Source organism: Ambystoma mexicanum, chromosome 3q (genome assembly GCF_040938575.1).
Source record: "Ambystoma mexicanum isolate Mex_15411 chromosome 3q, UKY_AmexF1_1, whole genome shotgun sequence".
Taxonomy (NCBI): domain Eukaryota; kingdom Metazoa; phylum Chordata; class Amphibia; order Caudata; family Ambystomatidae; genus Ambystoma; species Ambystoma mexicanum.
The window spans coordinates 225,354,013-225,380,580 of NC_090926.1; the positions used below are offsets into that span (position 1 = coordinate 225,354,013).

General features: G+C 44.9%; 1 protein-coding gene across 3 annotated transcripts in view; it reads left to right on the forward strand.

Annotated features, from left to right (window-relative positions):
* The window catches only part of LOC138582356 (probable E3 ubiquitin-protein ligase DTX3), a 179,796-nt gene extending 160,709 nt beyond the window's left edge, over positions 1-19,087 (forward strand). For all 3 annotated transcript variants that reach the window (XM_069653602.1, XM_069653601.1, XM_069653603.1), the window contains 2 exons: positions 2,394-2,611; positions 4,558-19,087. In XM_069653602.1, the coding sequence (XP_069509703.1) occupies positions 2,394-2,611; positions 4,558-4,633 (294 nt within the window). In that variant the 3' untranslated portion in view covers positions 4,634-19,087. The remainder of the gene's footprint in view (positions 1-2,393; positions 2,612-4,557) is intronic.
* The last annotated feature ends 7,481 nt before the right edge of the window (positions 19,088-26,568 follow it).

A 26,568-nucleotide genomic window follows, 5' to 3' on the forward strand; every position in this document is an offset into this window, starting at 1 on the left:
GACTGAAGATGGTCAATTGAGTGTAAATCACTTCAACTTTCAGAACATTGCATGAGGGAAATAACTGGTAGAAGCATCCAGCAAGTGGCAGGCGAATCCCAGGAATGCCTAAGAGTAAACAAAAAAGTGGATATGCTAAGTAAAGATCCAAGAGGGAAGCGTAGTACTGATGTCAAGTAGAAGAACCAAGAATACTTACAGGTGAGTAGTCGGGTAGTTGTGCAGCAGTAGAGGGAAGATGTAATCCTCCTTCAAGACTCGCTACCTAATGCTGGCGTTCGCTGTCCTTAAATACCTACAAATGGTCACCTGACGTCAGGCGTTGTGCGTCAGAAAATGTGTGACGTCACGATGTAAACATAGTGACATCATCGCGCACATGCGCAAAGTGTTGTTGTGCCCGATCATAAAAAATGGTTTCAAAATGTACATTTTTGCAACCCATATGCCGCACCACAAAATAAATAATTCTCAGGATACACCTTTAAAACTACTTCTGTGTAAAAATTAGGAGTGCATTTTGATCTGTTCTCGCTTGGTCCCACTCAACCATGCCAGCACTTCGGTGACACTGCGTGGGGTCCGCCATAACTGTTTCTGGCACCCCGACAACATGCGCACCATTTTACGTAACTCCAGTAAAACTCTGGCCAATCTGCATGTGAACTCCCGTAAACCGTTCCTGCACCCCACTACACTGCATGCACGCACCCCTAAGTTAGAAAGGAACCCCATCTGCGTGCACAGACCCCTAAATTCAACATGTAATCTCACCTCTGTGCAGTGATTCCTATGCGCAGGTGTGTGTATACCTATCTTCAGGTGACAGATAGATTGAGAGCTTTGCATGGGCATCTCCCCAACGAAAGGTTGCATGGTCAGATCCATAAATATGCTTGGTTGTGTGCATTTGTGGGCGTTCGATGGACTGCTTGTGGGTCGTACCTCGTAACACCCACATTTTTCCTTGTTCTTCCTCTTTTTGCGTGTTCCGCCCCCTACTCTGGTCCCTGCGCAGGCCAAGTCCACGCTCTGCGTTGAGTCTCTCTCACGGCACTCGGCCGCTCACAGAGACATGCTGAGCCTGCGCGAATGCTCCGCAAAGTACGAAAAAGTCCTGTGCAGTCAATTCCATGAATCGACAGAGGGGGTTTCGCACACGTTAGCCCGCAAAGTCCATATTTACTGAGCAGTAAATTTCACGAATCAGGCTCTTAATTTCCTCTTGGTGCTTGACAGCAAGCTTATTGTTAAGTTACAGTGCTCACCAAATGCAGCAGGCATAAAACTAACGCAGCACTGACTGAACATGAGACATTTACTAGTTGATTTCTGTGCGGGCCCATATATTTGATGTTACAATAGTCCAGTTTAAATAATAATATTGATCTGAGGTGTGCAATGAAGGCGGTACCCTTCAAGCTTGTTTAATTGATGGGCACTCCCTTGGTAATGGTTGAACGTGAGTTTAATTCAACTCTAAGGTCCATAGTTTACTGTATTGGTCTGAATACTTCACCCAGAGCAGGGCCAAGTTAACGTTAGGATGTTTCTGCCCACCTCTTCAGATACCAGCATCTCTGTCGTGAACTCGTTTAGGCAGTGGTAATAAAGGAATAGATGCAGCTTCACCAGACTTAAGTGTTTCCTTAGCCATGGACTTCCACAGAGCCATATTCCAGGTGAAGGTGGATCTGGCTGGGAAGAGACATGGGCTGTGTTTTTCTTGCTTGAAGGCTGATGGCATAATCTTAGGTTAGGGTTATTTCAGACGTTCAAAATGTTGGTGACATTTGGGTTACAAGCCGTTTATGTGACCCTTAGCATTTTTGGATCGTAAATGGAGGCTCTCTCTCCCACTGGTTCTTATAGTTATGGCTTTGGGGCTGTCTGCTGTAAGTGTCTCGTGTATGACCCTCTTCCTGCTAACAAGGCACTGTCCTTGTTCCCACTGCTTAAGGGAGGCACCATTTTGGCCAGGAAATAATTAAACTGTTTAGAGATAATGAGGAGTACCGGATAGCAAGTGTAAACGATAAGATGACATATTCAAAACTTATTGGAAGGTTGAGGCAATTTTATTTATAGTTTGCATTCTACTATTTGTCCTGTATCCATTAATATGGCACCTTATCTAAAGGGTATTAGACTCATTAAAGAGCTCCACTGGCTTCCAGCCTACCTACCAGAAGCTTTACCAAGCTCCCATATATTGGTTCTTTTCATTCTCTGTTCAAGGACGAGGTGACCTAAAGTACCACTAAATCTTATAATTCTTGCAAAGATGCTATAAACATTGCATTTTATGCTTTTCTAAAAGTCACTGTGCATGTGAATGTCCATGTAGAGGCACTTCCTGTTGCTAACATATTTTCGATATTCCTTTTTCCAAGGCAGAGCATCCCAATCCAGGAATCCGGTATCCAGGGACCACACGTGTTGCATATTTACCTGACTGCGCAGAGGGGAATAAAGTGCTGGCTCTGTTTAAGAAAGCCTTTGACCAGCGCCTGACCTTTACTATCGGCACTTCCATGACAACTGGTCGGCCTAACGTCATCACCTGGAATGATATCCACCACAAGACCAATTGCACTGGAGGGCCACAGCTGTACGTAAACCTTGTCATCTGTGCCTCTGTCTGTCCCAACCTCCTTCCCCTCTTCTCTAATGTGCTCCCCTTCCCTTCTCACTCTCTTTACATTGGTGCATTATACTGCGTGTTTTGGGCTCCACCACCACTCAAGCAGCTTCTCCTATCTTGACATGTCATCATGCAAGCTTTCCCATCTAAGGTTTTCTCTTGTGCCAACAACTTGATGTCTCCAAACTGCTTGTTGACGTGCTGTGCATGCTAAATTACATGTGGTGGAAAGTTCAACTTCAGCCTCCTTGACGTCCAGCGTAGATTTGTCCTATCAGACTCAATGTACCACAGACTGCATACCAAGGTGGAGGCAAATCACTGCATGCTGCACCACAGGTTGTATGGAGGCGTGGCTCTGCCATTCCTCACAGATTTTAGATTAATGTGTGACCTGGTCACTCCATGGTCCATTCACTGTATATGGAGGTGAGGCCCAGCAGATTGTATTTTAAAGCTACGCTTTTGTAAATCTACAATTGACAAACTCTCCTTTCCTACTTATTTTAGGAACATTCACTACACACTCCACAAATTGTATTTTTAGCTGAAGCTAATCAATCCCAGCTCCACATATTGGGCCTATGTATGAGTTTGTTGGTATTCCTATGGTATTTCTGCCGGTATATCATTAAACGCAGCTACCGCCACTCGATGTGGTGGATTTACCGCTGGCTAATGTGGTGGCATTGGCAGAGTTAATCCTCATTTTTCGAATCCTTAGGACTCCATTGGGGATTTACCAAAGGGCAGAATTTCACTTGTAGTAAATCTGTCACTTTTTGTGTTAAAGTAGAGGATTTACCCCCAGCCTGCTGTTGGAGGTAAATCTGCCACTTCAAAGTAAAAATCGTAATTCCGCAGTGTGGTAAAATGTGGCTATAACAGAATGACTGCCAAAAATTCACTGCAACACTAAACCCGTCATTTGGCCCATTGTGTATTGAGGAGAAGTCCAGTCCCTCCAGTTTGCATGTTTAGGTAAACAAAATCACTCCCTGCTCCCCACATTGCATGTTGAGGTGTGTCCTGGTCCCTATTGAACTGCCTGCTCAGCTACTTTTTATTGAACACTGACTTGACGCACCACCTCAGCTCTTAGAAGAAATACTCGCAATACCTGCCCGTGCCAGCAAATACATTATATTATGCATATATAACATAGCCAGTGCAGTGAACATATGGCAAGTACCACAATAGTCTAGTAAATAAAATGACTGATATACAGACACACACAATGTACCCATTTAACTCCTGCGTTTGTCGATTTTGTACTTTTCTCTTTCTGGCTTTAGCAATGTGAAGATCTTTCTGAATTCTCTTTCTTTGAAACTGGTATTTTCAAACCACTCCAATTGCATGCTCATTTTGAAAGCATGCTAGGTTGCTGGCTCAGGAAGTAATGTTCTGTTGCTTGACCAAGTGGCAGGTGTGCAACCTTCTGTTGCAGCAGGCTAGATAATAACTGTCCCCTACCCTGTCGAACATATTGAATATGCAAACGCAAAAATATTGGTAAGCATGTTGTTAACTGAAACAATCTGGTCATTGCAGAGGCTGAGCCCTTTCTTAACTTTCTGAAGTCTCCCTTTGTTCAACAACTCACATTTATCATAATTCTCAATAGCCCCTTGAGGCAGCTCAGTTTGCTGTATACCCTGTGTACGACTGTTGGTAGTTTTGGAAGGAGTACCAAATTAAAGTTTTTAGAGGGTTGGACTCAGTCGATAGTCATTGTCCTTACTAATTTAGTAGAGTAATTTCAAAATTAGATAAGAAATCTAGCAGTGAATTCTTTATGTCCAAGTCTTGGGTCCTTAAGGCTGGCATAGCAGGGCAATGCAAATAAAATGTAATCACTGATCGCAGTTAACCGCTTCGTGCCTTAAATATGTATTTTCTTCCAAATTCAGGTTTGGTTATCCTGATCCGACATACCTAACCAGGGTGCAGGAGGAACTTCGAGCCAAGGGGATAAGTGAGGATTGAATCCCCACCACGCAATATGATGAACGACACAGGAGGATGGATCCAGCTATTTTGGTGCCATTTGCCAGCTCGCTTGAAATATCCGTTCCCATTAGCGTTTCCACCCCTTTCGTATGTGTGGCTGCAGAAAACGAGACAGTGGTTCATTTTCAGCATTGACCTGTGGAGGACATAAGTCGCAGACAGCCTTTTAACGCAGCCAAAGGGGTGGATCATGAATGTGATGGGCAGAGCCTACGGCTGGTGACAGGCCCTTTTGCTCTTCTGCAGAAGTTCCATCACCATACCTTACTCACTTGCCAAATTGAATGCACCAATGAACATTTCACAGGAATTTCACTGTTATCTATTTTTGTGGGACACGCACCTGTTTTGTGTATTTAAGAAAATCCACAGATCATTGTTGATCAGATGCGGTCCATTAAAGTATTTGGGTTGTGGGTGGAAGGGAATCTTTTTGGGGAGGTGGGGTGTCTTCAGTTTTCCTGCTCTTAGAATGGCTAAAATCATTCCCGACCTTTGCACTTTTTGCACAAACAAAAGTTTGGATTTTTACTTCGCAACCTCAAATGAGGGGACCAGATTTTATTCATTGTTAATACTAGCCGGAGCCCCATGTTTTTCACTGTAAGGCTAGAAATCCATCCAGATATTTTTCATTCAACTAGATGCATAAACCTATAAAAGTTGAACTTTTTGTAATACTGAAGAATTAGCAATTTCTTATGCAAAAGAATGCACATTTTAAGTGAGGCGAAATAAACAAAAGAAATCCCTCAATGCACTTTTCGATGGTCGGCCAGTTCAAGCAGCCTTACTTATCAAACTGATTTTTTTTGGTACATATGTTATTTTGGAAGGCGTGCACGTCAGAATTTACTCTTCAAATGGTCGTTTAGTGCTGTACAGAGCTTGGGTTGTAAGTGAAATAAAAAATGGGAGCAATATTCAAGACTTAGTTTAGTTTTGAGAAGTTGGTTCCAATACATCCATTCCAAGTAATTCAAAAGATTTAAAGTTACTTCTCTTTTTAAAAGCAACACATGTCATGATTTTTTAGTTTTCATTTATTTAAAGGAATGGGGAAAGGACCAGGATTTCAGCAGCAAGTTTTGTAGAGTAAACTGGTAACATGTCTAAAGCTGCATAGACTCATCTGTTAAAATTGAAAACGCTGTACAATTTTATTTTTTGTTGAAGGTGACCCATTTTAAAAAGACATTTGCTTCTGTTTACATTTAGATAGAACCCTAGCAAATGCCAAGGGCTATCCTTAACATTGCATTGAGGTGGTGGAGGGGATCGCGGGGTCGACCAGGCAGGTATACGCGTTATACGCACGTGCAAAGTCGCCCTATGCTGATTCTGCCCATACACCTAATTGCCAATTCCAGTCTTGTATGCATTCCTCTCGGCTGGATAGTGTCCATGGGGCAAGATAATGTCCATAAATATCAAGGATACTGAAAAGAAGGGGAATCCACCTGTTTCCCTTTATTGTCTAGGTGAATGGAAAAAACATGTTATCCAGATCTACTCACCTTTGCAAAATTGACTGAGGCAACGTTCTCCATGCCAGCCTCTCATGGTAGTGTTGTCACAGCCTTTTATGGAGCCTCTTTGCTTATTGAAGTTTATTTCCTATTGAAGTTGCAGGAAAGTAACTGAGTGATGAGCTATAGTCCCTGAGATGTTTTCAAACTGTAACCCCTTGCGGACCCCAGATTAAATTGGCAGAGATTATGCAGAATAGGTCAACGTCAAAGCCATAAAATGGCTGGACCGGTCAGTTGACAAAATAAAGTTTGGAAAAGTATTGGTTATTCTGCATTCAGGACAAATGCATGTCTCATGGCCAGGTGTATTACCTTAACACTGGACATCAGTAGTTTGGTTGGCCCGCACATCATCATAAATGTGCCTGGAAATGTACCCTTAAGCACATGTCTGTGGTAGTCAAAGGACAAGAACTAGACCTTTGCTCTCAGGAACTAAATTGACTAATGACATGAGTCAAGTGGTGAGCAGAATACCAGGTCACAGAGGAAGTATATGGGCTTTTTGAAAATTGTAAATGGAGGGTAACAGTCAAGATAGTCAAAGCATATAACCCATGTGACTGACAATTGTGAGATCCCTCTTTCTCTACCTGTGTGATTGGACAAAAGAATGATATCCGCAAAACTAATCTCGGCTAATGCTTTACTTTTTGAAGTACCATTTTCCTTCCTCCGTTGTCCAGATAATCAGGATTTTAATTAAGACCATTGAGGTGATTGAATTTGCTACTAGTATTTTGCCATTCTGAAATGCAAATGTAAAAATTCAGAATGCGCACAAAGCATTTGGTAGATTGCGTGTATGAACCTACAGTGAAGAGCAAAACAATCTGTATTAGCCCAACCTAACTGATGCAATGGAACAATGGAACAGTAGCCTACAATTACCTTTTTATTTACATCCTACCAGGGCAATCTCTTGAAATTGGATGTTTTCAACATTAAAACAAATGACAGTTGATCAGTAAAGTTCAGTTTTGGCAATGATTTACAATTCATTGGCATGATTTCAGGCCTTTAACTGTGAGCTTAAAACACTACCCGTCAGGCCCTGAAGTGAACAGTCGTTACTGACCCTCTTATTTTTCTTTTGCACACATCTATCTTTTAGAGTAAAACACTAATGCAGACATCACACATGTGTCATTAGTATAACTTATCCAGTCCTGCTTTTGCTTTTATTTCCATTTTGTTAATTATGGTTATGATCTCTCAATATAAATGCAGGGATACACTTATCAGAATGCACAATAAACTGGACTTAATTAACAACGTGCAACTAAAATGGGTGCATTGTAAAACCTCTGTAACCAGATATTTAATATTCTATTGTGACAAGATTTGATACACTAATGTTTTCCAACTACTTTACATGCTGCTTTGACTGCTAGTCTTGACACAACATAAGGCAAGCCAACCCCTCTGCTCTACCACTCCTACTTCCGATTCAAAGCATTCCAACACATGGGGGACCTTCCAACCTATCGATACAGACTCCCTCATCACCCGTATTACCAAAACAAAATCGGCACACTTCCTGGATGATGCATGCCCACCTCATGCTGCAGACAAGTGCATCACCACCCTAGCTCGGTTCCATGTAATAATGTCACCACAAAAATCTCGCCATGCAAAAATATCGCCGAAAAATGGCCGGTTTTTGTGGCTACATTATTGCATGGAACATGCGGGGGACACCCCACAACCCACAAACTTATTTATTTATTTATTTTTTGCCCTTGTCCCCATATATATGGTCACCCAAATAATATCGCCACGACATTTTCCCAGCGATATTATTTATGGCGACCAAATATATGGCGATATTATTACCTGATACCCCTAGCTCCCCACTGGCTCAATATCATCAACTCTTGTCTCTCAAAGGGTACTATCTCCTCTGCTCTCAGAACTGGCGAAGTCTCACCGCTCGTCAGAAATCCCATCTCTCAACCTCACGTTCACGAAAATTATAGCCCCATCACTATTCTGCGATACCTTGCCAGAATCATGGAACACTTCGTCACTATCCAACTGCAACAATAAATCACCATAAACAACCAACTCAATCTTTTCCAAACTGGCTTTCAACTTGGACACAGCACTGAGACTGCTACACTTCACATCTTCAATGGCCTCCTCCCCATCACTGACAAAGGACAAACAGCAGTACCCGTAATCCTTGATCTCTCTGCAGCCTTTGACATCATCGATCACACCATTCTACTCAACATCCTATCCCACAGGATGAAACTCTCAGGCACTGTCCTCGACTGGTTTACCTCCTTCCTTACTCACAGGACACACGTTGTCTCTATTCCCCTTTTTCGATCCGTCCCCACCCGAGTCAAGTGCGGGGTCCCGCAAGACTCCTCCCTGTCTCCATTCCGCTTCAAACTATATGTTGAATCCCTTGGACAGACCCTTCACAAACACAACATCCACTTTGACCAATACGAAGATGACACTCAAATATACTTCCAAATCTCACCCCCCTCACAACTTCACATCCTCAAAAGCTGTCTCTCCACCATAGATATCTCTCCACCATCACCAACTGGATGGCCACCCACAAGCTCAACCGTTTCATAATAGAGTACTTCCTCATATGCCCCCCAGATGCAACCCCAAACTCCCCTCCCCCAACCTCCCTGGATTAAAGAACTCACCACAAACACACCATATATATCCCTCTTCACACTTGTCGAGTCGACCACCACCTTTTCTTCACAGACCACATAGCTGCTGTCACCAAAACATGCTATCTACAACTACACTTCCTACACCAGATCAGACACATCCTTCTGCCTGATGAATTCTGCACTGCAGTCCAAGCACTGGATCTGTCCAAGCTGGACTACCACAATGTTCTCCTCTCTGGACTGCTCAGGAGCACTCTTGCTATCCTGCAAGCCATACAAAATGCAGCAGCCAGACTCATCCTCCACCTACAAAACATGTACACATCTCCTCAGCTCTTGCCCTGCTCCCCTGGCTCCCTGTACCCCCAAGGAATTGCCTTTAAAGGACTCTGCCTTGTTTTCAAAGCCATCCACCACAAAGCCCCATCTTACTTTCACGACAAGCTCAAACCCATCACCTGCACAAACACCAGACAAGCAAGCCAGCATCTCCTGCATATTCCACTGTGCAAACGAACAGGCACACAAAAGCAAGCCTTTACCCGCTGGGCACCCTGGGCATGAAACACCCTTCCTCTTCACATCCGCACTGCACCCTCCATCACTACTTTCAGAAAGAGTCCCAACACATATGTGTTTTCCCACACATAACCCCCTGCTCCTCAATCTCACCTGCTACCACTTGTCTATCCTAATCTTTGTATCCTATCCGGAAGCCATTTTTTTTACTTCTGTTTCCCCTCCCACCTTCTTAACCTTTGAACCTTGTCAGGTGCTGCAATACTCTGAGTAGGACTAGAGCTGAACAAAAATCCAAATAAAATAAGAAAATAAAGTAAACCTTAGCATTATCATCTACAAGTCTGACAGAACCTCGCTGTCCTTCCCTTTCTTGCCAAAATACAACTTGCATCACACAAATGAACACCATTCTTCGGTACATTGCTCTTCAAGTTTTGGCACAGCAAAGACGGGCCCCTGGTGCATTATGGGTTTTTCGGTTGCATGCTCTTCCTGGTTCTCCCTGCAGTCACCCATGATGACCTTACCAAACTTCAACCATATCAAAAATTATTTTTGTAAAGAAGAGGGCCTGCTTTTCTCATTTGCTTGTCCTTCTGGCAAAAGTATCTCTAAATAGGTGTTCAGTGATGTAGGTTTTTCATAACCCTAAATATAGGTAGTTGAATGTTAAAGGATTCCAAGCTAGGCCAAGGAGAAGAAAGGTTTAAGGCAGCTTGTCAGCATTAATATCGAAACGAGCATCTTTAACAACTTGGAATCCAGTGTGGGCAGGTTAACGACTTCATGTATTCTTTATCCCTTTCTGCACTGGCATATTAGTATTTTCGTTTACCGTTGCACATTTCTTCTACCTCATATGCACATGTCAACGCACATCACGCCCTTTTCATTGAAGCCGATGTTATGCACTTTATTTCCTGCTGATTCATTGAGGAGTGCCGAGAACACTTCTTTTTTTTTGTGTCAACACTTTCTTTTTATTTAGTTTTGCTGTCAAATAAAAAAAAAATTGCACCGGAGGCCTGCAGGAAAGTTTGCCTCTACGTTGCCAGTTGTTTGAACACTAGCTGGCTCCACACATGGACAGGGATAATAATGACTGGTGGATTGGACACGAGCTGGCCCTTCAACTGAATTGGACCTGTTTCCTTTTTTTCTACAGTGGAGGCAATATCTGCACGTGAATGCTTTGGCAGAAGAACAGGCTTAGACCTACTCTATGGAAGGAGATCTAGGTACTAGAAATTCTGCTGTTTTTCTTTTTCTTTCAAGGGACAGCATTGCCAATTCTCTGCAGGACTGTGTAGGATCTTCAAAGAGACAGCAGGGGTACCGTGAGCACCTGCACTCATTTTGTTCCTGTTTCAAACAATAACTAGGGCTAAGATAAACATTTTCATTAATTTTCACTGTTACATTTTCCCTGGTTGTGTGAGGTCCATTTGTGAAAATGATTGTGAAATGTTGCCTTGTGCTCTTGTCAGTAATACAAATTGAATTGCCTGTTTAGATTTTAATCAACCAATAAAAGCTTGGAACCGGCCCCCAATTTGGAGAGAGTGTCCACCTGGATTGAAAAGGGGAACTCAAGATCCTTGTTTTTGTTGGCGCATCGCTTTCCTTCTGATTTCTGTGGTAATTTATTGTCCTCTGCAAGATAAAGACCTTAATAAACTTTCTTTTTGCAGAGTTAAGTGGCTGCCAGTGTTACACATATATTACACATGAGCACAGGTATTGGCTGATGTGAATCTGACCAGACACATCATAACACAAAGCACCAGGTGGAGAATAATGGCAGCCTCCATTACGTTTTCTAACTCCTCCGAAGTATGAAAGAAAAACTCCTAGTTTGAATAGAGGTGTAGAGGAATTTCAGCTGAAAAATACATGTTTTGATTATTGTTGCCCTTTGTTTCTCAGCCACATTGTATTCAGGCCATTTGTAATGCTACTTCTGCAAAGACCAGAATGTGAGCGAAGCAATTTGCAAACTAATGGCCCCCAAACTCTGAGCTGCGTAGCAAATCTAGAAAGTGTATATTGGGCTCTGCACTATGATGGTTTATCGCACACTTGGAGCAAGCAGGGCGCAAACTACATTAGTGACTAAATGGGCTTTGTCCTGGCATTTCTGTATCCTGTAATACTACTTGACCAACCAGAAGCCTGACGTTTCTGTCAATGCAATGCTTAAAATGCTCATGGGCATCAATAGGATTGTGTGGCACTTCAATGGGCTTTGTGTGGATGTCTGGCCCAAATGTTTAAGAATACAGATTTTCCATACTAACATTCAGGAAAGTCATGATTATATTAAAGACACAGAGGCAAGGTATTATACCTCTCTCTCTGTAATGTCAGAGAACAGCATAATTGAAAGAAAACATAAAACTTTCAAACTTGACTACATTTCCCAGGAACCCCCATTGAAATGCGTTGTTTAACAATAAAACACGTGACCACTTCCCCCAATCACGGTCCAGTCAAGCATATAACGTCCCTTAACCGTAAACCATTTCCTCTTTGTTGATGCAACCTTTCTCTGAGTCCTTTATTATATTGAAAAGAACGTCATGAACTTCCATCACATCGAACCATTTAGCTCTGCTACGCTGATTTCATCTCTGTTCCTGAAACCAGAACAATATACTTATAATTAAAATGTAATTGTATTTATGCATGGATTGTATGAAATACACTGATGTGAAAAGCTCTTATGAGCTAAACGCATTACAAATTAATAAAAAAATAAAATAATTGGTGGTTTCTTCAATGTCATAAACATTATTACTATCGTTAGCATATCTGTAAAGATATCACATTCTACAATCTTGATTAAACAAATCTCATTCGTACACCAAAACAGCTCTTTGTTCTTTGATCATCTCATGCATCAATACCTCACTTTTGCGAGGGTGGGAAAATAATATGCGCCTATGTCTTTAAAAAATGTATGACTTTCCTAAACTTTAGTATGGAAAATCTGTATTCTATGACAAGCACAGAGGGTCGTATTATGTTTGTTTAAAGCTTACTTACTACAATTGAAGCAACTTGATCTATTGGCTTGAAGTAGAATGTTTTAAAAACCAGTCTGTGGCTTTCATAATATCTTCTAGCCTGGCACCCGCTAAGAATGCTTTGTGGGCCAAAGCTCCTTTAGCCAATTGTGCCCCAAAATATTGAGTGTCTATACCTGCCTGTTGCATGATCCATTTAACCCATCTCGCCCAAGTAGTGCATTACACTGCCTTATGCGGTTTAGTAAGCGCTATTAGTAATTGAGATTCTCCGGCCGACTTGTGCTCGGCTGTTACCTCCTCATACACTTTGAGGCACTTAACTACGCACAGCTTGGGCTGGTCAGGAAAAGCTGGGTAAGCCGCGGTTGAGGTGTTCGTCTTCGTCCTAGTAATATAGAAGGTAACTCCTTCTGGAGAAAAACTCCTATTCACTATATCTAGTGCTCTCACTTCTGAAACTCTCTTACATGAGATCAGGCATAGAAGCATAGTCTGCTTCGCTGACATTGTTTTCCTGGACACATTTACTTTATCTTGCCACAATAGGAATAGTCTTAACATTCTATTAACGCCCCATAGCAGGGAATACTTTGGATCTCGTGGCTTTTTGAGCCGAATGCCCTTCATCACCCTCTTTAAGAAGGGATGCTCTCCAACTGGAGCTCCATCAATCACAGTGTGTCCCGCTGAGTTCGCTGACCTATATATGTTGACTGTTTTGAAGGCTTATTCTCTGCCGCTCGTCCTACTAGGAAATTAGTTAGTTAACGACATCTGCTGTTACAGGATCTGTACTCCTTGCCACACACAAGCTATTCCAACTATCCCAAGCTGCTGTGTATGACCATGCATTTCCCGGGGCGCAGGAGCTCCGAATAAATCAATTAGCTTCTTCTGAATACCCTGGCTTTCTCCGGGCATCCCGGAAATCATCCACACTAATAGGGTCAGTGTCCCATCCAGTACCATCAGGTGCAGGCACCCTGCTAGATTCTGTAGGATCTGCTGCATCTGGAGCAGTCAAATCGGCATGTCTGTTGAGAGCTCCAGGAAGTCTGGGAAACATGGTTGTATTGACAAAAATGGAGTAATAATGACCACTCTGGCTTTGTGTCTGCGCACAAAGGCTAGTGTATGTGTGATCATGGTGAAAAGAGGGAACATATACTCCTTTCCTGGCTCCCAATGTTGCATGAAGGATCGGTCGCCGCTGCCTCTGGGTCTGGCCTCCAGCTGAAGAATACCTCTCCCGCTGACAGTAGGTCCGTGAAGCAACTAGTCCCATGCTGCACTGTCCCCACATCTTCATCAACCTCAGGAAGACCTCAGTGTGCAGCTTCCAATCGCTGGCATCTCTTAGGAACCTTGAGTAGTCCGCCACTGTGTTGACTAGCCCAAGCAGGTACTCTGCTGTCACTGAAATATTCTTCTCCATACAGAAATGGCAAACATTCTTGGCTAGTCCCACTAGGAGTCTCGACCTTGTGCCACCTAGGTGATTTATATACCTCAACGCCCAGCTGTTGACCATTCAATGAAGGACACATAATTTCACCGGTGCAGAGCCAGCGTTTTGATAGCAAACTAACCTGGTAGAAGCTCCAGACAATTGATGTGCATCTGGAGTTCGTCAGGCATCCATCTGCCGTCGGTGGTCATCTCACTGCATAGGGCTTCCCAGTCTGATCTGCTGGCATCCGATTCCATCACAGAATCCAGTAGACTCCCGAAGATTGCTCTCCCATTCCAGGCCACCATGTGATCCAACCACCAGTGCATTTCTGTCCAGGCATTGTTGAATGATCACACCCCAGCCCTCTGTGTAAATGTTGTATCTTGAGCCTTTGTAGGGCTTGATAATGCAACAAATGTGGAAATATTGTTTGGATTGAGGAAGCCAACAGGTCCACTAGTCTTGTTAGCTACCTGAGGGAGGTAGTCTCACTCATTAAGATAATCTTGATCTCTTTCCGGATCAACTGCATTTTGTGTGCTGAAAGGCTGAGCGACACTGCTCCCGTGTCCAGCTGGAACCCTAAGAATTCCATCCTGTCAGCTGGCACTAGATCTGACTTTTCCCAATTTATCAGTAACCCGAGGTCCTGCAAAAGAGACACCATCAGCTGAACCTGTGTCATCAAGCGTTATCTATCTTGCGACATCGGGTTCATATTGTCTAGATAAATTATCATTCTTGTGCCCTGTTCGCAGAGCTTGGCCGCTCTGGCTTCAGAAGCTTTGTGAATCACCATGGGGCTGAGGACAGACCAACGGGCATACTGGAAAATTCCCAGGTCTGTCCTGCCCAGATAAACCGCAGGAACCGCCTGTGGGGGAGGATCGGAAGCCGCTAAATATCCATATTTGAGGTCCCTTCGAGCTAGCCAGTCTCCTTTCTGCAATAGGTCTCTGAGGAGGTGAATGCCACCCATCTTGAAGTGCCTGTAAACCAGATGTACATTGAGTTCTTTCAAATGTATTACCGGCCTGATCTTTTCCTTTCTCCGAACTAGGAAGACGTTGCTGATAAAGCTGTCTTCCCGAGGAGCTACTGGCGTAATGGAGTTCATTGCGACCAGCTCTCTCAATTCTACATCCATTAACTTCTTTTCTTGCACTGCAAATCTGATTGGAGGAGAAGGATGCGCTTGAAAAGGTGCTCTGAAAAATTCTAGCTGAAAACCTTGCACTGTCTGAATACCCACGCATCTGTTTAGAGTTTGCACCACTTTTCTACGCATACTGCTACTCTACCCCCAATTGACCCCTGCACCACTTACTCACCTGTAGGAGCAGGCAGTTGCTTTTGACCTCCCAAGCCTCTACTCCTTCCGCCTCTTCTGCAGGAAGGGAAGGAAGGATGTGTGTTCCAATCTGAACTTCTGCTATTTCCTCCATACCCTCAGTGGAACCTTTGATTGGGAAAGCGGCTGGTCAAGCTGCCCCAACCTCAACCAGCCCTGTTGAAAACTTTGGTGTTGAACACTCTCTTCATTGACAGCCGCTCTTTATCTAGCACTGTATATGCATTTACAATTCTGTTAATTTCCTTGACAAACGTATGACCAAAAAGGAAACCGCCTGCTTTTCTGCCTGGTTCTAACATGGCTAAGTCAGCTAACTGTGAATCCATCTTGATTAGTATGCTCCTGCATCTCTCCACCAAGATAACACGGTTTGCATTTCCTAGCATACATATGTCCCTCTGAGTTAATGCCATGAGAGCATTTGGGTCTATGGAGATCCCATGCTCTTTGGCTTTCTGGGCCATTTCCATTATTTTGGCTAGAGGACCCGCTAGGTCTAATAACTTATCATGACATCCCCTCCAGTATCTATCTAGATCTTGCTTAGGATCCCTTCCATACTTGGTGATGAATGTTACCATCCTGGGGTCTAATATTAGCATTGACACCCTTTGTTTAGCCAGATGAGGTGTAGGACATTCTGCTTTTTGTTTGTTCCAAACTTCTTTTCCTAGAAGCGCCCCCGAGCACTTCCCCAAGTATTTAGCTATTTTTGCCGATGGCTCCAAACAGACGACCTGGGATGTATCTGTGCTTCTGTGGCGAATTCTCCATCTGTGACCTGACCGCCATTTTTGCTTCCTTCTGATGACAGAGTATCGCTATGCTCAGAAGAGGACCCCTCTGCGTCCTCTCTCTGACGAGGATGAGGCGGTTACGTTCACTCTCTTTCCTTTCTTAATATAGTTGTGCTCCTCTCCCAGAAACTCCTTTTTTACCTTCTTGAACGTGTCTTGCTCTGTCTCTTTCAGCTTCTCAGGCACTTTTCTTTGCTTTGGCTGCGTTTGTTGAGGCCTTGTCAACGCCCTTCTCTTTACGCACTCCCTTGTGCCTCTTTTTACAACTGCCTTCTGCTATAGTAGACAGCCACGCCTCCACTGCAATAGCTTCTCTTTCATGGGCTTCAGCCCTACGCTGATTGTTCTGCAAACTGTTTCATCCATAGAGATCCCTATTTACGTATCTTTGGGATTCATCTGATGCCTCAGATTCAGATATGGCTTATACTTAAGCGTGGGGCTGCAGCACTAGAGCTTGGGCTCCTGATCACCCGTCTTGTCACAGTAACACTGTGAAGCTGAAGGGCTTTGCCTTAAGTCCCTACTGACCCGTCTTATGAAGAAAACCTGCTGTTTTCGCAGCCTTTCTTCAATAGGACCTTAGTCCTTTATCTGAACAACAATTCCCTTTTCTTTTCTTTTTTAATTTTATTTTTTTATCATCTGTGTCATTTAAAACACAAGTCAAACATAAAAAGAAACAACACCAACATATTAACAGCATTAGAGGCATGCATTTGAATAACAAAATATGTACAGTAACCAGATATTTAATTCCAATAGTACTAAACTGTAAATTTAATCCTTAACTAACTACTACAAACCTCTATTTTACAACCGTATCTCAGACATTTAACAACATCGGACAATACAACACTGACAAACTGAAACACACAACACTCAATAGAAGATTCCAGTGAACTCCCTCCTATTCCATTCAATCTATTATGTACTCAGCAATTTTGAAATAATGTGCCTCACGCTTTTGCTTCTTTAGCATTACTCTTTCATAGTCAGATACAGTACGAACATCTGTCAACCAATCTTCCACGCACAGATTTTTCCTTGACTTCCACACTTTCAATATCTGCTTTGCCGCCACTATGAGTGCCCTGCTTATCCATTCATTATTCATACTGGCCATCTCATCGCTCTCTTTGTTTGATAACAGAATTGTTGAGTAAAACGTTCTTTGAAGTGTGTTCCCCAGCACTAGATCTAATCTACACAAGACCTCACTCCAGAAGGTAGTCACCCTTGGGCATGACCATAGCAAATGTTATAAGGTGCCCCTACTAAAACCACAGCCCCAAAGGTATTTTCATTGGACAACCCTAGTCTGGCCATCCGTGCAGGGGTCCAGTATAATCTACAAAGGATTCTTTGCCTTATATATCTTAGGCTCAGATTCATGTTTGACTGCGTGCCTAAACGTAGCAGATTGTCCCATTCCACATAAGGAATATCCATACCTAGTTCTTCCACCCAGGGCTGATGTATCTTCTCCCATGCTTCCACATGCGAGTTGTCCATCGACATCGGTTTCATGTACGTTGATACTGCGCATGGAAACGAATGGATAACATTACAGACCGCAGTTCTCTCTCGCATGGGGTTTCCTAGCATTCCCTGCCATTCAGCTAGAAGACGCTTCAAGTCTCTGTATTGGTTACGTTCTCTGCCCCCTAGCCCGAACATTTCTCTAAGTCATTCGAATGAAACCATTTGATCACCCTCACACACATCTCAAATCCTGAGAATGCCCCTAAATACCAGTGGATAATGTGCTTTTAGAATGTTGGAACTTTTTCTGAGCTGGAATCGCTGGCAAACTCCCCCTTGTGGCTAAACTTGGCATCGCTGAGCAGGTGGGCTGATGATATGGGAGAGAAATCTTCACTGTCTCCAATTTGCCACTAGTTTAGTTTCCCATGCAGAATAGGCAAGTGTTCTAGCTGGCTACTATCTTTGTTGTGGCCGCTCTGCGCAACTCTCAAAGGTTTCTGAGAAAACTGTGAGAGTCTGCACGTCGACTTCCTGTTCTCTGCAGTCGCTTCTCCCAGAGGAGGTCACTCGTGTCAGGAGAGCAACCGCACTGCACTTGTTGTTAACGGATGTGTGCTCTTTTATGCTTGCACACTTCTAATCGCACAAACCTCAGTACATCAGCCAAATATTAAATTAAGAAAAGTACTCATCTGATCTCCAAGCAGCAAAGAAAGAGGAAATTGTATCCAGTTTAAGGGACCTTATCTGCTCGAGTGGACTGTGATTGGGGGAAGTGGTCACGTGTTTTGTTAAACGACTAATTTCTATGGGGGTTCCAGGGAAATGTAGTCAAGTTTGAAAGTTTTTAGTGTTTGTTCAAGGATGCGGTTCTCTGACATTAAAGAGAGAGAAGCATGATACGAGCCTCAGTGCTTGCCAAAGAGTGACTTTGAAACCAGAAAAGTAGGAGGCCATTTGGTTTTCATATCTACTGGTATATCCGTAACTTTCAGCCTTTGCTATCTCTTTTGGCTGATCAGGTTTTAGTCCTAAAATTCTAAACCCTGTTTGCTAAGTGTGCTCGGAAAAGAGATTATGGGTGCCTTCCAGCTGACTACCAGACATTCCAAACAAGTGTAAATATATTCCAGGGCAAATATATGCCTGTTTTTGGGAGTGGAGGTGAATATTGGGTAAAAAGTGCAATGCTGCAGGCAGTGTACGTGTGTACTGAGATAATCCTCATTTTGCATTGGCTGAAAGGCACTGAGCTTTGGCATGGCACGCGGTTATTACAGCGTGCGTGCACACACCCTTTCATGTATAATTAGTTGTGTATTCTAGGCCTAATTTATTTCTCATTATTTATAAAATGGAGTTTTGTTTTACTGCTTGTATAACCCTTACCACAGCTCCAGCTTTTTTGGCTTTTTTTAAAAGTAATTGTGCGTTAAAAACAATTTATTGACATAGCCATGTAGTAAGTAATACAAGATAATATTGAGAAATAAAGTCAGTTGATACAAAATAGTTTCAGAAGTGTGTTCTGTTTGAGTGCTGGCATAATGGTCCTAGCCAGTTGATGGACTTTGGATTCCTCATGGTGTTAATAAAGTTACTATATATTATTCGTTCTCAGATTGGTTTGTTCTTCCACAGGAAACTGCTTGCTCTCATATTTATTCATTTCTAATGTATGCTTTAAAACCTAGTTGTATTTTTACTACCTGACACGTTGTTTTTCTACTTTCTGCAATACATGTATTCCTCAACAGGAAGTGACTTATATTTTTGTTCTTTGGTTGGTTGTTCCACAGGAAACTGTTCAGTTTGCTCTTTGTTTTCTCATCCATGTCTGTTTCCAAAGATGTGTTTTTTTCATTTAGATTTATTCATTAACAAGAAACTGCTTTTTTTCCTGAAAGTGACATGTTATTTTTTTCACATGAAACAGTTTGCTCGTTCATTTGCTAATTGTTTGGTTCATCCACAAGAAATAATTGATTCCTCATTCTGGAAATAGTCTACTCTACATTTGTTTTTTTTCTTTGTTTGTTCGCCAAAAGAATTTTTCTTTAGTGTGATATAATCTCATCTGAACATCTCTATGTTGCTATGCTTTCTGCTGCTTTACCAAAATCGTCTCTCTGTTGGTCTTTGAACAGTTTGCTGCTTTTGCTTCTCACTGCTTTTGCTCTTGCTGGTATGTGCTATTTTCCCCAATATGTCTCCAGCCGCTTTTCCAGAAGTCTGGTCTCATCTTGAGCCGTCATCGCCACCATCCATATGCTTGCATGTCTAAAAAAATATGCAAATGAAATTACTTGGGTAAACTCTCACCTTAGTTTTGGGAATCATTTATGGCTGTTGATAATCGGAAGGATTTCCAAAGGATGTAATCATTGGCATTAGATGCAGTTCTCAATTTTAATGTTATTATTTGGTCCATTGTATTTCCCGTGGCAGGTAAACATTGTAGCAGAAAGGTTGAGGACACATATTTTGAGACTAGTGCATTTTTGGTTCTATTTTCTGGTCCCCCAAAATCCAATCACCAGTCCAACCCCAGTCTAATTCACACTATACTGCCAGAAAATACCATACAGAAGTATTCATCATCCAAGATATTGACGACCCCGTTTTGGCGATCTGCAGATTCTGACTCCATTGTTACTGATCTGGCCCTTTTGGGTACTCATACTTCGGGACAACAGAGTGAACAAAAAACGAGGTAAGGTTTTAGCACTCAAGCCCATGCTTACTCTCACTCTGGCCCTCAATTAAGACTTGAACACCTTAATAAAAAGAAGTCTTGCTAAATGACCAGCAAACTATATATCTGAACCATCCAAAGGAACCCCAGCTCTTAAACTAATATTCCTCACATCATCCCTTGAACTAAGGATGGCCAGTGCAAACTACTCTGACAAATTGGTCCTGTACTGTGCCAACTCCCTTAGTAAGTGCGGAGACAAGGATTACCTCTTTATGCAACCTGCACTTGGGGCCTCATTAGGAGTGTGCCAGTCCAGTAACAAGGGTGGCGGTAAGCCTACCGGCACCATTGTTACCGGACCGACACACAAGTCTGCGGGCGGCTTCAGTCCCGCTCTCCAGGTCTGAACTGGCGGGCGGGACGTCAGCCGCCGGCAGACTTTCACGGAAGCACTGGCACCGTAATTAACGTTGCTGGTGCATCCATCATGCCCGTCGTCCCATTGATGCCTATGGGAATGGGGGATTAACAATTTTCCGGCCCTGACTTCCAGGAACGGCTATTGCCGGACTTGTAATGAGGCCCATGGTCTTCTTCGCATTTTATTTTTCAAAGAACTGGCCTGGTGTCAGCCAAATAGTCTGCTGAACACCTGTATATTTGATTCTAATAAATGCTACATCACACTGTAGTATGTTATGTTGAAAACTTTCCTACTGTGCCCATCACCACCATATTAGTCATACCGTGCAGGGTCTAGGGCGGAAAAGTGGCAAATGCTGCTCTCTCCTCTTCCCTGTGCACCCTCTCCGATGTAACCAGATCTTCGTCTGTGGAGGAAAGAAAAAAGGAAAAAAGTGAGTACAGCAAAAGTGGGGTAAGGACAGGAACCAGACGGACTAACAATTGGAAACAGACAATGGGGTTGAGGGAAATGGCATGCCATTTTAGTAATGGGGGTTCAAGTGTTGGAACTGTAAGTCAATCAGACAAAACACTCGATGAATAGTAACAGCGAAAATAGAACAACTTGTGAAAAGCATTTGTGAAAAGCATTTTCCAGTGATGTCATATTCCAGTACTTGGAAGGTGGTACTAGAATTAGATCATGTGATGGCCTCAAGATGTGCTGCGGTGTGGCTTAGCATGAAATCTTATTTGCCAGTTTATGTTTTTAGAGGTACCCTGACTATCCTCTGGAGAATTAATCTGAGACTGCCAATCCAACTGTCGGAAGTAATCGCAGCAAGAGTTGGGTCTGTAAAGGTGAATGGTGGAACCACAAAAGGAAAACAGGAGTAGGGAAGAGTGGGTGAGCCTGACACTTCAAGAGCCATACGTTAAGGTTGTCCCAATGAAGGCTGGTTCACTAATGGGTATTGTGGGTTCAGTGATGTGAGGTTCATAGTTGGATCTAGTGACTTAAAATAATGATTGTATTGTATTCATCATTTATATAGTGCCCTTTCCCCATTTGTATGGCCTCAATGTGCTTTGGAACGCCCTTGGTGACCGCAGTCCATGTGCAGGAGTTTAAATAAAGATACTTGTGGGCATTTTTTCTGGGTTAGTACTTTAGTAGGTGGGCTGGCTAGGCTTCAGTAAGCAGCCTGGATGTCAGGCACATGGGTGGGTGCTGGTGGTAGTTTAGGATAGAGTTCTAGTGCTGAAGATTCAATGTGTGCCCAGCTAGACCAAATTATATTTCGTTGGTTGTCACTGCATACTAATGGCAGAGGTGTTGATGTACGTCAGGATTTTCAGTGTGGATGGCTACGTGTGCTGCTAGACCGGAATAGCATAGCCATATCTGCATTGTAGGGTGCATGGATGCGTGGCTGTGCCTCTGGCCTGTGTCCACAGATGTGGTGTAAGGTATACGTACTGTAGGCTTGGTGGAGTTCGACTGCAGTGTTCTTTTTCTTGGTCCAGTGCGACTGGCTGGTCTCACTATTCATGGTCTCCCTGTAGCGAAAGTCTGAGCAGTGGGAGAGGGCCCTGAGGGATGACGGAGCGGGGGTGAGAGGAGGACAATAGTTTGTTACGGTGTGCCTTTGTGAACGCTGCCAGCATCTGTGGGGGATTGGTGTGTAGGATTGTTGTTGCGTTTGAGGAGGACAATAGTTTGCTACAGTGTGCCTCAGCGAACGCGGCCGGCATCTGTGGGGTAATGGCGGATAGGCGTGTTGCTTGGGAAGCATGAGTTTGTCACAGTGTAACGCTGCTGGCATCCGTGGAGTGTTGGCAGATAGGAGTTTTTTTGTGTTTGGGTCTACGTTTCTGTGCGCCTATTGAGTGTAGAGTGGGGGAAGGTTTCAAGAGTAGGGAGGGAAAAGCCAGGTTTTGAGAGCCTTTCTGAATGCCAGGTGATGGTCAATATTGCAAATGTGCAGGGGTAGGGAGATGGAGTTCCAGATGATCCTTGCTTGGACGGAAAAAGAGGATCCGTTGAGTCTGGAGGAGTTGTACTGTGGGACTTCTAGGAGAGATGCTGTGCCAGATCTTAGAGTCCTTTAGGGGTGGTAGCGGGTGACTTTGTCTTGAAGAAATTCGGCAGCGCCAGGACCGCTTCTCTCGTGAGGAACTCACCATGCTTGCGGAGACCCTCCAGGACAATGCTGCGGTGGTCTTCTCCACGCAAATGACCAGGCCGGCAATTGCCAAGAAGAAGGCCATATGGGCCCTGGTGGCAGAGCGGGTCAGTGCGGTGGGAACCGTACCCCGCAACGCACAGCAGTGTAGAAAGCAGTGGGACGACCTGAGGCTCCGCATCAGGAGCATCCTCTCGGCGAATAGGAACCTGGGCACGGCAACCGGGGGAGGATCTGAATCACCCATCAAATTGCAAGCATGGGAGGAAATCTGTGCCTCCACTATTGGAATGGAGAGCATAGAAGGAGTAGGAGGGATGGAGAGAGGAGCCCCGACATCAGGAGATGCAGGTAGGTGGCTCAAATCGAGCCATGCAAAATTCACCAAAGTCCAATCATGTAAAGTACAATGTTGCCCCATAGTGCAAATGCAACACAGCAGCAGGAGACTGCCCACAGACACATCCGATCTCCACCCTGTACACATGCAGCATGCACACCCTAACTGCCGACACCCACATACCTCCATGCTACTTCCACACAAAAGGCAGACAACCTGTATGCCCCTGCCTCAAATGTGCTGCATGTACTAACTGATAAGATGCCACTCGTCACAATGCAGGCCCAATGTCCGCTGACCCATCAATAACACTATCCCTCCTTTGCTCCACCACAGGCTCAGATTCAGACCCTCAGGATGAGGACACCACTGCCTCCACAGCCACCAAGAGGGCCAGGACAACTGTGCCAAGACCGCAAGCCTCCACCTCTGCCGTCCCGATGAAAACACCACAGCAGCCACAATCCCTGCCAGGGAAAGAGGACAGGGCACTGACAGCCACCACAACTGTCACCACAGAATCAGCAGCAGCAGCGCACATTACACAAATCGTGCCCACCGAAGGGACAGGCTCTGCTGCAAGCAGCACTCTTGGCGAAATCGCTGCCATTGCAGCCTCCTCCGATAGTGAAGCTGGGATCATTGAGAAGATTGAGGATGCAAGCCCCACTGCCCACCTACATATCCCTAAGCAGCCTGCATGCGGATGCCACACAGGGGCAGTTAGAGGACGAGGATTGGCCAGCCACCCCATCCCCTCTGCCAGAGGTGAGCAGCCCAATGGGTATGCCAATGCCATTAGTCCTGAGCCAGAGGAATCAACAGACCCTGGATGAGATCGTCACCCGGCAGCAGCAACTATCCTCACTCCTCAATGAGCACGTTGCAGAGTGTGGGGGGGCAAAGGATGCAATGGAGAGATGTGCAGACAGAGTCACGGCTGCCATTGAGTCCTCCACGAAGGACATCTGCACAGAACTCGCCGCTGTGCAGCACGTAATCTCAGAACTGGTGCAGACCATTCGGGACATGTGTCCAAATGTGCATGCAGGAACCTCCTCGTCAACCAGCTCGGCACAGAGCAGCCCCATCCGACGATCAGGGAGGAACCTGCGCAGCACGGGCAGGGGTGCCCCGGGGGCCAGGGGAGGGGACTGCCATTAGTGGCTGGACAGTGGAGAATTACTGCATCACACACTGCTGCACAGACTCACTCACACCTTTGTAGGGATTCGAGGGGGGAGTGGGTGTGTTGGGGTGTTCAGGAGGGAGGGGGAGGGGAGAGTGGGTGTGTTGGGGTGTTCAGGGGGGAGGGGGGAGTGGGTGTGTTGGGGTGTTCAGGGGGAGGGGGGAGGGGTGAGTGGGTGTGTTGGGGTGTTCAGGAGGGAGGGGGGAGTGGGTGTGTCATACCTTTTCACAATCATAATACACTTTTCGTTTAGCACAAATCAAATGTGTGGACATTGCTCATTGCGTATGTGTGCTTTATTGTTGTACAGTCCACAGTGTGCATGTCCCAGACACACACAGTGCCCCAAGTGCTGTCTCCATGTTACACTCACACGCCGTGTGTGCTAGAAGCATTGGTCAATGAGATTCTGATGCATTTCACGCCCCTCCTGTGCATCGCTGCCTCCTTGAGGTGCTGCCCCATCCCCACCCTCATCATCCTCATCGTCAGGTGGTTGCAGTTCTGCGTCAGGGGGCAGGGGCACATTTCGTCTGACGCACATATTGTGTAGCATGACACATGCCATGACGATCTTCGCAACCTTCTCATGGCGGTACAGGAGTGCCACGCCAGACCTGCTGAGGCAGCGGAAACGTGCCTTCAGTAGGCCGAATACCTGCTCAATCACCACACCGTTACGTGCATGGGCACGGTTGAAGTCCTCCTCATGCTGGTTCTGTGGGTTCCGGACTGGTGTAAGGAGCCACCTCTTCAGGGGATAGCTTGCATCACCTGTAAGTGGGCAACAATGTATGTGTCAGGGATGAGATTGATTTCTGTACATAACGTGCCACCATGCCTTGCATTCAACTGTTACTTTGCACCACTTTTAGTTGCGCTAATGGATTCACACTATGCAACCGGTGTATGTTAATGGCTCTCATGTACAGTTTTGCATGCCAAGACACAATGCAGGGGGGACAGGTGCCTTGCGAGTGCCCATCCACTGTGTCCGTTCAGGCCGTTTCTTTAGGTGACCTGGCACTTGTCCTGTGAGGTCAACGCTCACATGATTGCAACATTGCTGTCTGCCTCATTATGACCCCAGTGAACAATACTGATGTCAATAGGGACAGTTTGTGGGCCTTGCTGTCTGTGTTGTGCTGTATTGATGTTCCTGTCCGTCATGTGCCTCCTTTGTGCGCAGTTATGGGGGACAGGCCTTTCAGTTGATGGTGTTTGGTGATGTGCATGTAGGTGCTTTTCGTTGGAGTCAATGTGGTCACATTTTGTACAATGCACTTGCAGATGGTTGTGTCATGGTTGGGAGACACCTTCATTCCCATGTTAGGGCTGCTTAGGTCAGGCATCATGTATACAGTTGTCAGATGACGTAAGTGCTGCCTCAGGTATGATCTGGCTACTGCTAGTCGCAGCCAGGTGAAGTATGCATCATTCCCCTCCCTTTCTGCCAGGTGAAGTATGCATTACCCCCCCCCCCCCCTTTCTGCCAGGTGAAGTATGCATCATTCCCCCCTCCCCTTTCTGCCAGGTGAAGTATGCATCACCCCCCCCCCTTTCTGCCAGGTGAAGTATGCATCATCCCCCCCCCCTTTCTGCCAGGTGAAGTATGCATCATTCCCCCCCCCTTTCTGCCAGGTGAAGTATGCATCATTCCCCCCCTTTCTGCCAGGTGCCCCCCCTTTCTGCCAGGTGAAGTATGCATCATCCCCCCCTTTCTGCCAGGTGAAGTATGCATCATCCAACCCCTTTCTGCCAGGAGAAGTATGCATCACCCCCCCCCCCTTTCTGCCAGGTGAAGTATGCATCATTCCCCCCCCTTTCTGCCAGGTGAAGTATGCATCATCCCCCCCTTTCTGCCAGGTGAAGTATGCATCATTCCCCCCCCTTTCTGCCAGGTGAAGTATGCATTGGTACGTCGATCACCTACCCACTTCACATTTCCATGCTCATGACATTAGACTCACCGAGAAGCCAGGATCTTGGGCTGCATGTCGCTCCATGTAGCGTGGTATTGTGGAGTTCCTCAGGACCATTGAATCATGGGTTGATCCGGGGAATCGGGCACAACAATGTGTGAAGATCCTGTTGGAGTCACAGACCATTTGCACGTTGATTGAGTGAAATAGTTTACGGTTGCGGTATGCTACCTCCATGGCATGTGGGACCACCAATTCCACATGGGTGTAGTCGATGGCACCAATGCAACCAGGTATGCCAGCTAGTGCATGGAAACCCACTTTGGTGTTAGCAATCTCCTGGGCAGACGG